Below are 13,102 nucleotides of genomic sequence, written 5' to 3' on the forward strand. Positions count from 1 at the left end.
CACTTTCGTTCCGGTCAACAGAAATTTTTGTTTCGTTCCTATAGACTGCTTAGGGTGCGTTGGTTTCGAACTGCCGCCCAAACATACAACCAAATAGATGCAGCGAACACTGGCTGTGATGCCTTCGCTAATACAGAAAAAGATTTGCGGGAAGGAACACCAGCAGAGAAAGATAAACCGACAATGCGCCGCAATATGTGTGAATGAGGCGTATACAGCTCGCGCGGAACACGATGCAGATAACATGCACGCATGAGAGCGCGGCACGCTGTTAACGGCCGGGAAGTAGCCTTCGCGGGTCACAAAAACACACAAAAGCTTCAAATCGTTCACTGCCGCTCGTATCGTACCGTCTCGCAATGCGGAAAGGTGCGTTAGAAACTAAGGGGATAACGCTAGGAGTAAGGAAATCCGACGATAACCGTAGCCAACTGGCTGGTCGCGGTAAAGTCACTAAGCGCCCGTGTTGCAATCCGTCAAGTCCCCACAAAAGATGGCGGCGAGCGCTCATCGCCATGGAGGAAGGAAACTCCGTGCTCATTGCCTTTCTTAGTCGTCTGCTAGCCAGAGAACTCGCAGAGAGAGCAGCCAGGCCAAAATCGTCCTGGCTGGTTCTGGCAGCCCGCGGGCAGCCAGAACCGCACAGCCCGACTAAAACGAAAGCCCGGCGGAAATGCGTGGCGCAGTGGACGGAGCAACCAGAGAAAAACGAAGGCGCTCTGGCTGGCTCTGGCATCCTGCGGGTCGCCAGAAGTGGAAAATCGAAGAAGCCCATTATCTAATGGTTTCGCATTCTTGCGCTTTCGCAGAGGCAACGTGCGGCGCGTAAAACTCCTTAAACTTTGTAAAGTAGTGACACTCTGCTCCTCCGCCTTCACTCCTCCTCGTTTTTTCGCTCTTTCACGCTCCCTCCTCGACCGTGGCGCCGCCTACACTGCTCGAGCGTAGCAACGGCGCCAACATGCGCTCCTCGCCACTCCGTAGACCACGGAGGAAGGAAACTGAGGAGAGGCCCTACCCCCTCCGCGCACTAGGAGAAAAGTGTGGAAGAAATTACGTATAAGGTTTTTTTTTTGCTGTTTTTTTTTTCATTCTTTGCTGTAGCGGCCACGCCTTTCGGGACACAATGGCGGCTTTGTTATTGTTCTGTGCGCTCACACGTGTTACTCCGTAGGTTTCGTACCGTGGCAAAAGCGCCGTGGGGGCAGGTTTGCGTTGGTCTCCGTGTTTTGTTGCGCTGCGTTATCTGGACCATGCTCTACCGGATGTTGCTGTGGCCAGGTGGGAGAGGAGGAACAAAAGTTCGTGAAATGATCGCGCATGCAACGCTGTACGCAATGTACCGCGCCACGGCAATGGCAACGGACGAAGTAATATCCGCGGGAAATATTGCCCTCTTTGGCGGAATCATGCTAACGTGCTAACGATTGTTCAGTATTGCTGCGGAGCGCGCGCGTCCCAGCAGCCCGGTTACGCGCAGCGCGGCGTGGTTTCGCGAGAAATGTAAACAAGAGAGGAGAGCTGGCCCGATAGGCGGAGCAACGCCATGAGCAATGCCAACTTCCGGCTTCACTTTAGCTTCAGAAAGTGACGTCAGGGCTTCTCCTGGGTTTCCTTCCTCCGTGCCGTAGACGCGCGCTTCTCGAGCAAAAATGGCGCTGATGCACGGCGCGAGGGCCCACGTGATGCTATTAGACCAATAGCGACGCAGCATCGGCCTAGGCCAGAGCGCGCGAAGAGGAGGCGGCATTCTTCAAAGCGTGGCAGTACTTTACGAAGTTTAAGGGGTTTTAGCGGCGCGCCGCCAAAAGCGCCATCTCGTTCGATCTAGAGCAATCTGCCCGGCGACAAGGGTCTATAAAGGCTAGTGCTAATACATATCTCCATAAACATACCCGTTGAGATATTGAATGAGCAACTCGGGAAATGAAACCATGGTGGGTTGGAAAAGTAAGCTTCGCATTAAAACAAACGTTCACAAGTATTCATTTATGTCTTCACCTAGTATCCTAAGGCTGTCGATATTTCGGACGATATTCTCTGTCGATATTTCGGACGGTGATTTTTCGAACACGCTAGCTTATTTCGACTTATTCACGGCACTGCTGTGGACCCCCCAAAAGATGATGTATAACTGCGACCGACGTTTTGGGAACCAAAAGATGGTTCAATAATGAGCCCTCATGTGGCTGCATTTGTCATAAAGATGCTATATAAGAATACCTTAGCTTTAGAACGTTACCTTACCTTTTTTTTTTCAGGGTGGGGTTTCAAACAAAGGGTGGGCATATATTCGAATACTAATTGAATGCTACTGACCAAATATTTGTATACGAAAATGAACTATTCGACATTTTGGAACATGGAAATTGACAAAATATTTTGCAACTGACTGTTAAAGTCAGGTTACTGTGGCAGAGAACAAAGTACTGCAAGCTATCAGAGGTGCAATAAGTTTTTCAAGCAATGCAGAAACAAAATGAGTAATGCAAGCTTTGTTTTCAATTTCATGCCAGAAGCACACATGACAACCTGCGATTTTTGCCTGTAGTCTGTATTTTATTGTTTCTTGCAGTCTAGCCATCGTGTAATTTTATTTCTTACGCTACAAGTGATGTTTCCCTTGCAAGAGCGTTTTTAAATCCTCACACGGCACACGTTTTTCAGCAGCTTTTTCTTTTCTTTTTCCACAATGGCTGACCTTCTTTTTTCGACAATCATTTATTTAGCTTTCTTGGAAACCTAGTTGTACAGCAGCCATTCATTTTTGGGCAGCTTGTTTGCAACTAAGCTCTAAAATACTGAGGCTATCCATGCAGGTCTTCTAATGGCAATAAGTGATATATTGCATTTAAAACTGATCCTAAGTGTTCGTGATAGTCTGCTCTATTTTCGCTGTCGGCACAAGCGTGGTACCCAATTATGCCAAAATAAATATATCTTGTAAATATATGCATCTGCCATTTGGCCATTCGATATTCGATACTTACTATTCATATTCAAAAAAGTTTATATTCCAGAGTTCTAGTTTAACTCATTATTTTTCACTTGTGAGCCAGGTATTTTACCCTGAGCATCAAGGCATTTTCATTGAAGTAGAAGAATTATTGGTGCATGTTGTGCAGCTTGATGCACATGTGACAAGGCAATGAGCTCCGCCCCTTTTCGCCTGCTTCCCAAACGAACACAGCCAAACACAGCTGCAAGCACTAAAGCAATATGTGCAACAGCGGAAAGGCAGATGTCTTTGCATGTGCAGCAAGGTTCCTTGTGTTAGGCATCCAGTAAATCTCAAATGCTTGTCAGAGGGAATGTCAGTGAATAAACAGTATCTGCACCTTGCGATACAGTGTCAATATACTGTAAATTGCATAAGCAAATTGTGAAGCGCTTATGTAAATGCACTTATCGGAGGACATTTGCGTTCACCTTGGCTTTAACCAGCACATCCCGCCACGGTTGCTCAGTGGCTATTGTGTTAGGCTGCTGAGCATGAGGTCGGGGGATCGAATCCCGGCCACGGGGCCGCATTTCGATGGGGGCGAAATGCGAAAACACCCGTGTACTTAGATTTAGGTGCAGGTTAAAGAACCCCAGGTGGTCGAAATTTCCGGAGTCCTCCACTACGGCGTGCCTCATAATCAGAAAGTGGATTGGCACGTAAAACCCCATAATCTATCTAACCAGCACATCTTTGTTCACTCTCAAAAGAAAATGTCCGTGATTTTTTTATGGTTTTACTCTTTATTGAAAACTGCAGCCTGCATCCAGGCAAGGTTTAACAAGCAAAGATCGGTGCCCCTTTAGGCAGCAGAATATTCAGACAGCAACAACGTACAGGAGAAACAAACAGAACAGTGTGGCAAGGAGAGCAGCAGTCAACACCATCTTCAAGTAATCTTGAAGATATGAACATACAACTGTGAGAACAAACAAAGGCAAGCATTTCCTAAGGCAAAATTTGTCTAAGAAAGATCACTAGACTCAAATATTATACTTGCACAGGTTAAAAAAAGAAAACGGAAAACCATACACCGAAATTGCAGTTCAAGCCATTCACATAATCTCTTTCAGCATGCAAGTCATAAGAAAGGCATCGACTCTCACTCTGTCACATCATACAAGAGCTGCAGCAACAAGCTCTCTGTGAAAGAGAAAAATAAAGCAAAGGGAAAGCACCTCTCTGTATTTACACTGCGCTTTCCCTTTGCATGTATGGATCTGGTAATACTTAGTTAAAGTCTATTCGTTTAAGAAATTCATGCAGATATTGCTGGGGGAAAAAGAATTATGCCTGCGACACTGCATAACATACAGAAACAAAAAGTGAGAAATTAGTATGGCTCAGATCTTCATTAGCGTATAATCAATATTATATCTGCGGGATGCACATGAGCATTCCGTGGATGCTCTACGTACCTTTATTAGACTCTCTTCTATACAGAGTAAGAGCAATAAGTTAAGCACAGTCATGCAGACTTTCGAGTATTGCCTAGTCCCATATTAAGCAAAAGTCTATGCGAAAGTCAGGTTTATGTGTATCTAGTTTCATACAACACCATGATATTGTTTGTCCATGTCAACACATCCAGTCTCTTCTTCCATTGCTTCCTACAATGTCGTTGAGGTAACACAGGCAGCACAGAAAACATCATCAATAGAACTACATCATCATGTCGGATGAAAATATATGTGGCTCTATGACAAAGACAGCTAAACACACAACCGAGCCTGGAACATGTAAGTATGCACTCGCTGATCAACTAGGCACTGTTCAACAAAGGTCAAAGCAGTTGAGAAGCAGAGCGCTGCTGTTTGTAAACAGGTGAGTGAAGCTTGTATTTCTAAAAGAAACATGCACAACTGCTGGAAAGGCTACTCAAAGACGCTGTCCCCATACATACTTTTACACAATCTTTACCGAGCATGACGAGTCTAGAACTCACAACACAACATGCCGTCCCTATTGCATTGTGATTGCTACTGCGCGGTCGATGGAGCTCTCCGCACAAAATCTAGCACTTCTTGTGAACAGCATGGCTGTCAGATCACATGGAAGACACAACCTTATTTCCGACAGACTAGATCGGCACAATGATTGGCGTTTGTTGCTGATGTGATATTTCGTATGATGCACGTATGCAGACTTGCATTGAAGTTCTTTCAGCCTTTGCATATGTAACATACACAATGGGTTTCACTTATGCGAACTGCAAACAGTTTAGATATGCAGTACACAAAGATTCAACCAGCACTGTCAACGTTTTTAGTATTACTTCTCAACAGAGATCTCTGGTTAGCGTCCGTGCCACAAAACTGAGGCACTGAGTATATGATATTAACCTCTGTAAAGTTACACTTGCCGTTTAATCTTTGGTTGTAAATGTCTATGGCAAATTTGGGTGTCAATAGCTCACAAACACTACAGCTATTTATCACTGTCGAAATTTGCAAATAATGTGGCACGTAGAGAGGAAATTTCCGGATCCATTTCATTCTTGGAAATGAGTTGATTAAAGCAAAAAATTTTAAATAGTTGCAATTATCCACCGAACAATAGCACAACCGAAAGCGAAAAATTAAAGAAAGTAATCTTCAAATGCAATAGATGCACACTGTTATTTGCAGGCACAGGTCAATCTAGGAAACTTTTCAAGGTGTGTGAATTTTGGCACCTCAAAACATTGTTTTAACCCACCCCTTGAAATCAAGCAAAATGCTGTGCATCGTACAATTTTGAACGGCCAACTTTGAAAGAAGTTCATGTTATCTGCACTTGCTAATGCCTGCAAGTTGAAGATTATTTTCCTATGTTACATCGCCTGCTAAACATTTCAAAGCAGCACTACTTCCTGGTTCAGTGACATGAATAACAGGAAGTAATGCCTTCAACAACTGGTTTTAAATCTTTCTGGCTAAATGTGCTGATTGGTGAGGGATGAATGAGTTTAAATAGGCGCTGGTTATCCCGCGCCCATTAGCTCGTCTTCATACTGTTTCCGGAAGCAGTCACCAACCGGGAAGAAGTCCCAGCAGCGTTTCTGATACAGCTCCCACACGAACGTTTCCTGTGGAGAGATGAAGGACACATCACAATTACACCCACCGCAGTGACTAAGCGGCCATGAGTCGCTGCTAAAGCACAAGATCGGGTGTCCAATTATAAGCTCTGAAGGATGAGTTTTGATGAGGGTAGAAGCAAAAACGCTCATGTACTGAGCTGGAAGTGAATGTTATGAACCCCAAATGGAGAATATTAAAGTGTAGCTCACTTCTACCTTACCTGGCACAACCAAGTTATTGCCTAACAAGGCATATATAATTTTAACATCGCAATCGCACTACCCACATAGCACAAAAACAAAAGTGCTCACATTTAACATGACAGACATTACAACAGCCCTAATTTTATGCAAAATCGCCATGGTAACCTAGGACAAGTTGTGCGAGATTGTTGTAATTTATACAGTATATGAAAAAAACTGTACTAATGATTCATCTTCTGTTTAAAGGGCCCGTCACCAAGTTCCATAGGAAATGTTGGTTATACATTGGAAATGGTTAGGTATGTGTCCTCTAGAGAGCGTTCTACCGCAAGAATGTTTCAAATCGGCTCATTAATAGCCAAGATAGAAATATTTCAGTGCCACGAACCCATGATTTCATGAGGTGAACTTCACTGCCTAGAACCCGCCATGTTTGCTTAGTGGCAATGGTGTTGGGCTTCTGAGCACGAGTTCGCGGGATCGAATCCTGGCCACGGCAGCCGCATTTCGATGGGGGCGAAATGTGAAAACACCCATGTACTTAGATTTAGGTGCACGTTAAATAACCCTAGGTGGTCGAAATTTCCGGAGTCCTCCACTATGGCGTGCCTCATAATCATAAAGTGGTTTTGGCACGTAAAACCCCGTAATTTAATTTTTTTTCACTGCCTAGAGAGACACACTCTCCACTCGTCCCTTCTAGCTTCCACAAGCGAAATTCCTTCCCTGCTTTCTTCCATACCAGACCTCGAGGATCGTGTGACGCATACGTCACGAGCGCCGCCTTCATTTTTTTTCTCCTCCCTTTTTTTTTGCGGCACAGAGCAACTTCCGCTGGCGGCGTCACGTGTGAGCTCTTGTGATTGTCTCGTTTTGTGCAGCGCACGATTTTGCGCGCTGTGCATGAGGACACCTGACTAGTGGTACAAGTCAGTGCTACACGAATACTGAGGCAGATACAAGCGGATCACAGAGCATGATCCCACGCTGGAACACTGTAGAAAATGGCATAGTTTCGGTGTCTGCGCCTGCGACTGCACGATGTGGCAACTAGCAGATGAAACGGAAGTACGTCTCCCTTGCTGCGGTGCAAAGTAAAACAAAAACATGCAGACATTCGGTTTGTGCGTTTTATTACTTCTTTTAACTTTAATTCGTCTATTCGTGCAACATATTACTCAAATAACAGATGTTGCCTTGAGTAATTCTCGAAGTCACGTGTCACCACAAGCGACGTCACACTGCAAACACACTAGCACGTGTACGTTATCCTCTGGTTTGGAGTGCCGCGGCTATGAGAAGGGAAAACGGCGTTCCATTTGAAATTTCAGATGTTTACGCAGTGCGTAACGATGCAATACTTTGTAGACACAATCATTATCGCGCAATGTATTCTGTGCGCTTGTCAGCTAAAAATTGCCAGACCTGGTGAGAAGCTCCTTAAGGCACCCTAGCAAATATTAACAAATATTAACATAGCCTGTATCAGTAGGCATGCTCTTGAAACAGCAAAATCACCATTATAAAAGTGAGAGGAGGTTTTGTAAGCCAGAAAAAGTGCAACAACAGAGGATGGGCAGGAAAACTGCCTTGAATTCGCCACACCAACTAACAGCGTATACTCAGGTCCAGTTCCTTGTTCTTGGTAAGCAAGGATTACATTGCATTCCGAAGGAAGTAATGGCCTTATCTAGCAAGTTTTAATAACTTGCCGCAAAACTGCCCCAGTACAAGAAGAACTTTTCAAATCCATGGTGTCATACCGGTGTACCTGTGCAGAGGTTCCAATGAAATTGAAACCTTAAATGAAGCATTTATTGAATGTAGACAGTTTTGAAAGAATAAACGAACTCACTGCAAGAAACTTGCAAGACAATCACTACGTATGGCAGATGTGCAGCACAAATAAAAGAGTGAGAAGCACTTTACATGAAATCTGTAGGGGTGTAAATATCCTAAACTTTTGAATAACAAATTGATTAGTGTCCTATTAGATTCAGTGTTCTAATTGATTTATCACTACAAACACATAAGTTTGAATATTTTTTCCATATTTTTCACACATTTGTAAGCGTCAACTGTGTGCAATTGAACATAAGTAGAGAAAAAGTACAATAAATTTCACCCCGTGGGCATACTATAGGCATAAAACATGAAAACACCTGTAGTGGAGCAGGCTAATGTCGCTCAGGGAGCCATACTTTACTGGCCGGACAGCATACGTTCACACACTAGAAAGACTCCATTATATGCAAGCAAACTGTTTGCGCTGTTCACAATACAGTCAACAACCGATTATTCCTACACTAATAATTCGGACATGCTTGATCATATAGTCAGCCCCGCGTCATCGCCACTACAGCCCCACAGGCCTAGTGTATAAGGGCTACCGAAATGTGGGACACTTCACAACATGTCACATGATCATTTAGACTTGGATTGCACAATCATGTGCTAGCCCGACCACCGAGCGAAGGAGAAATAGCGATATCCTCGTTTTGACACCTCGCTAGTCTTGTCGTCCCTCATGTCGCCTGTGCTCTGCGAAACCGAAACTAGCGAAGCCTAGTCGATCTAGTCATTGCCGATGAGAATTCAGTGCATGCACTGACTGAACAGTGGCCTTCTGTTAATTCGACTCCAGTTAATTTAATATTTTGTTTCAGTTAATTTGATCCCGGCTGAAGGTCCCAGCCGGCTCACATGCATTTTTGTGAGCCCAAGCTTTCGTTATTCTGATCCTAAAATCAACCTTCCCCGGATAACTTGAAGTTGGCCAGCCAGCACGAACGTGCCTGACCCATGTGATGATCCCGATAGCGACCCTTTAGTGTCAGCGTCTCTCTTGGTGGAGCTTAGAGGGCAGTGAATACATTGAACACGCATCATTGCTCATTGAAAATGAGAATTTTTAGCCCACTCTAGGAAGGTTTTCAAGCAATAACCGTAGCTAACAATGTCTGATTACAGTATTTGTCACATTCTAACACATGCCTTCTTTCTTCAAGGAAAACTCGGTGGCTTCAAATTACTTGCACGGTGCAATCGGACAAGAAACCAAAAAACATGAAGGACACTAAAGCTCACCTTTTAGACTGGAATACGATAGCACTCAAAAATCCCTCGCTGCCTGACTGCACGTTCTCATGCTTCCCGGCAACTGTAGCTTATGTAACCATAATTTTTCCCGGGAAACGCTGGTGGCAAACACTACACACAAAGGCAAGCTTTCTAGTAGAAATGCAGCCTCTATCGTGGCCTGATCCTGGAGTTATTGCACAGCCACACCAAAAAAATTATATCACTCTTTTATTGTTTTGCATGTTTAATATTTAGGTCTGAGAAGATTTAACCTAAAAGCCATGCTCTGTCGGTGTTTTCTTTCATGACGTTTGTTTGTGGAGTGTCATTCTCAAATTTCCAAGGAATAACTTTGTCAAGAATGTAAGACAAGATATGAGTAACTTTAGTAATAGAAATGTGAGCCAACATAACCCGCATATACTACATGTCATATAGCAAGGTATGGTACACATACACACACAAACACACACACACACACACATATATATACCTAAACATACCCAGAAATTTTCGCTCACGGACAACTCCGCTAGCGCCGACAGCGGATTTTCTGCGACACACACAGGGCCCTTAACGCTGTCACGTTAAAGCCACGTTGAAACGCGCGCATGCTTTACCACGTAACACAGAAGCATTGCTGCAAAGCTAACTTTAAAAACTGTGTGGCGACGCTGTTTTTAAAGAGCTGGCCACCATTATGCAACAAAAAATCTCTTTCTAAGAAACAGGTGCGTGTTAGTTGTTTGTTTCGGAGCTTTAATGTCATTTCTACATTATTTTAGTTTGCCCACAGAAAGCGAGCGGACGCGCATTCGATTCGTGGTCTGGTTAGAACCGGGCAACTACTGCCAGAGGAATCAGTAGCGAGTTCTGTCATTCTTATTGTGCCTTGTTTAATTCGACCCGCTGGATAACTCGATCGATTTCGTCGGTGCCATCAGGGTCGAATTAACGTAAGTCGTCTGTACTTTTACCTATCTTAGGGACAGCGTGACAATGGTCGCGATATGGGCTAAGATATTGTAGCGACGCTTCCTGTTCGATTCTACACCACTCCTATCACCCAGTTCGTGGCCGGCTTATTCCGTTGGTAACACGCGCGGAGCTCCTCTCTGACCACTGACGAAGTGCGAGAAGTGCGAAAAAGAACAGCATAAAAGGCAGTGCTAGAAAATCGTGGCCACAAAATGTCTACGCCAACGGCAAGCATATGTGCACGCATGCAACACGCGTTGACAAGTTTGGGCCCTATTCACGAACGATCACTTGCGAAAGATACTTTCATTTTCGCAATGTTTCGCGTGACTAGCACTGGACGCATCGACGAGTGGCTGCGTTTCCGCACATTATAACATAGCGTGCTGCACTGTGCCCAGAATGACATAGCTTGTAAATGCGCTATAGTCAGGCGAATTTGAAGTTACAGAAGGCTTCCGTTAATTCGACTCCGATTAATTCAATTTTTTCGGTTCATTCGGTCCCGACAGAAGGTTCTAGCCGGCGCCCACAAATTTCTATAGGCCCAAGCTTCCGTTATTTCCGTCTCAAAATTTCCATTCGCCCGACAAATCCTTGGTCAGCTTCGCCGCAGCACAGTACTGTTCTGCGGCAAAGTATACCAAGCATGGAAAGGAGCCATTGTCACGGAACATGGTTCTTCGCTTTTCTTAATTATCAAGGTGCGCATTCGCCATCTCCACTTACAGTACGAGCCGGCAGGTGCCTAATAAGCATACAGGAAGTCATTCGGAGCTGTTTCTAAGGTTGCTGTGGCGATTCAAGCCCTCTTTTCGCCCGCCAGGATTGTCTTGTATATAAGACCGTTAAATGGGCCTAGTACGCATTAAGTACACGTGCAGAGCATTCGCCGTACACCGTGAAGCAGAGAAAAACCACCTGTGTTTTGTGAAAGCTAGCAGAAAAGGAAGGCGCTAAAATTAGATTAAAATATATTTCACCGACGATTACGATACTTCTTAATGCGAGTTTTGAGTGCAGCTGTTTAAGTGTTCTGCATTCGCGATATATTGTGGCAAAGAATTAGAATGACACGGTGCTCTCGGCAGCGGCGCTAAGCTTCTGCTTGGGCAGCTCATTTTGCAGCAGCGGCAGACGAAGCATTTCCACCTATTGCGTCGCTCGTTGTTCGGAAGGAAAGCGTGAACACGGAAACGCGTGGCTAGCGTGGAGCACATTCTGTAGCAGCGGCGACGCCGCAGGCGAAAGTCTCGCATGCGCAGTGGGTGCGAAGCCCACGCCCTAGTTGCCTGCCTGCACTCCACTTTCCTCCTCCCCTTGCGCCATACCCTCCTCCGCTTTCCGCCTCATAGTCACCCTCCTTCCCGCTCTTCTCCTCGCGCCTCTTCGCTCTCGCCGCTTTTTTTTTTTTTCAACTCCCGCTGCGCACCGAATTCGCTTTTATCTTTCTCTGCGCTCGTTCGCTCGGCTACGCCGACGCTCGTCGCACGAACGGGCGCCTTAAGCTGCGCTCTAAGGAAACTCGGGAAGCCGAGAGGATGTTTAAAGCAAACAAAAGAGCGGGCATCTATCTAAAGCTTCGGAGGTCTGCCAGTAAACTTAGGCGCCTCAGTGCTCGTACTGGTACCATAGACAGCGCATGTGCGTCTGTAAATTAAGGTACACGTACTATGTCCCATAAGAGTAACACCTTTTCCCGCTTGGTACGCTTCACCACGTAACAGCTGAGTCAGGGCGAAGCTAGCTTTAAAGGCAACACCGCCAAGTGAATCAACGCCAAGTTACGGGGGGGGGGGGGGGGGGGTTTCGTTTATTTATTCAACCCACCAGATAATTCGGCCCGGTCCATCGGTCACGTCAGGATTGAATTAACGGAAGTAGACTGCATCTCAGATAGTGAGGATTTGAGAATATACTATACATATTTTGGCCACTTGTGGAGTAAATTCACTTATTTTGGGTCGAATCTTGGATTTCGGGTTCCCGATTATTCATATTTTTTTGGCGGTTCCTGTCTGGTCAGAAATATCCGTCGGCAACTGTACTCCACCTGTGGTTTTAATAAACCATGCCTCATAACGTGCAATGTAGTGACAGAAACTTCGTAACATTACTAACACTAGGATATGTGAACATTATTATATATGAATTCTGAAAAAAGTTGTGTATTCTTCAAGAACTATTGAAATATATTCAGCGTTTAATTCATTTCCGGCACAGTGCGATTCGTATTCGGTTCAGCCTAAAACATTACCAATTGCACACCCCTATAAATCGAGAAACACTTACCTGGCCTGTGTACTCTGTGTCTGGTTTGTTGATGAGATGCATCAAGAAGAACCTAAATTTAAAAAATAATAAAGTTTCAGGTAAACTCCTCAGCAGCAAGATAACAGCAAAATTCACACATGATCACTTTTAAGCAAGACTTGCACAAAACTAAACAAACAAACAAAAAGGTTTTACTTCAAGTGCATCAGTGAATTCAATTAAAACAACGAAAGTTCACAAGCATTCATTACAATTACCAATTTCTTTAGCATTTTTCACTATTAGACGTCTATATTAAACAGCTTTGGAGTACTTGGATACATAACACTTAAAGACAGCCTTCGGAACTAAGTATTCTCAGAATGGAGTTTTTGTTAACTCTCTTGTGCACATACTTGACAATGGGCAACTGTTCAGAACAAAGAAGGGGTCTGAAAATGTTGTACGCAATACCCCCAGAGCTGTATTTACAGAATGAAATCATAGGAACATACAGTCAACCT

At 44.6% G+C, this 13,102-nt stretch overlaps 1 protein-coding gene across 2 annotated transcripts in view; it reads right to left on the reverse strand.

Annotated features, from left to right (window-relative positions):
• Positions 1–3,723: 3,723 nt before the first annotated feature.
• RyR (Ryanodine receptor) overlaps positions 3,724–13,102 on the reverse strand; it is a 313,565-nt gene continuing 304,186 nt past the window's right edge. For both annotated transcript variants that reach the window (XM_075673606.1, XM_075673605.1), the window contains exons 127-128: positions 12,618–12,669; positions 3,724–6,068 (exon numbers count right to left, since the gene is read on the reverse strand). In XM_075673606.1, coding sequence (XP_075529721.1) covers positions 5,964–6,068; positions 12,618–12,669 — 157 coding nt within the window. In that variant the 3' untranslated portion in view covers positions 3,724–5,963. The remainder of the gene's footprint in view (positions 6,069–12,617; positions 12,670–13,102) is intronic.

This window comes from Dermacentor variabilis, chromosome 11, assembly GCF_050947875.1.
Source record: "Dermacentor variabilis isolate Ectoservices chromosome 11, ASM5094787v1, whole genome shotgun sequence".
Classification (NCBI taxonomy): Eukaryota; Metazoa; Arthropoda; class Arachnida; order Ixodida; family Ixodidae; genus Dermacentor; species Dermacentor variabilis.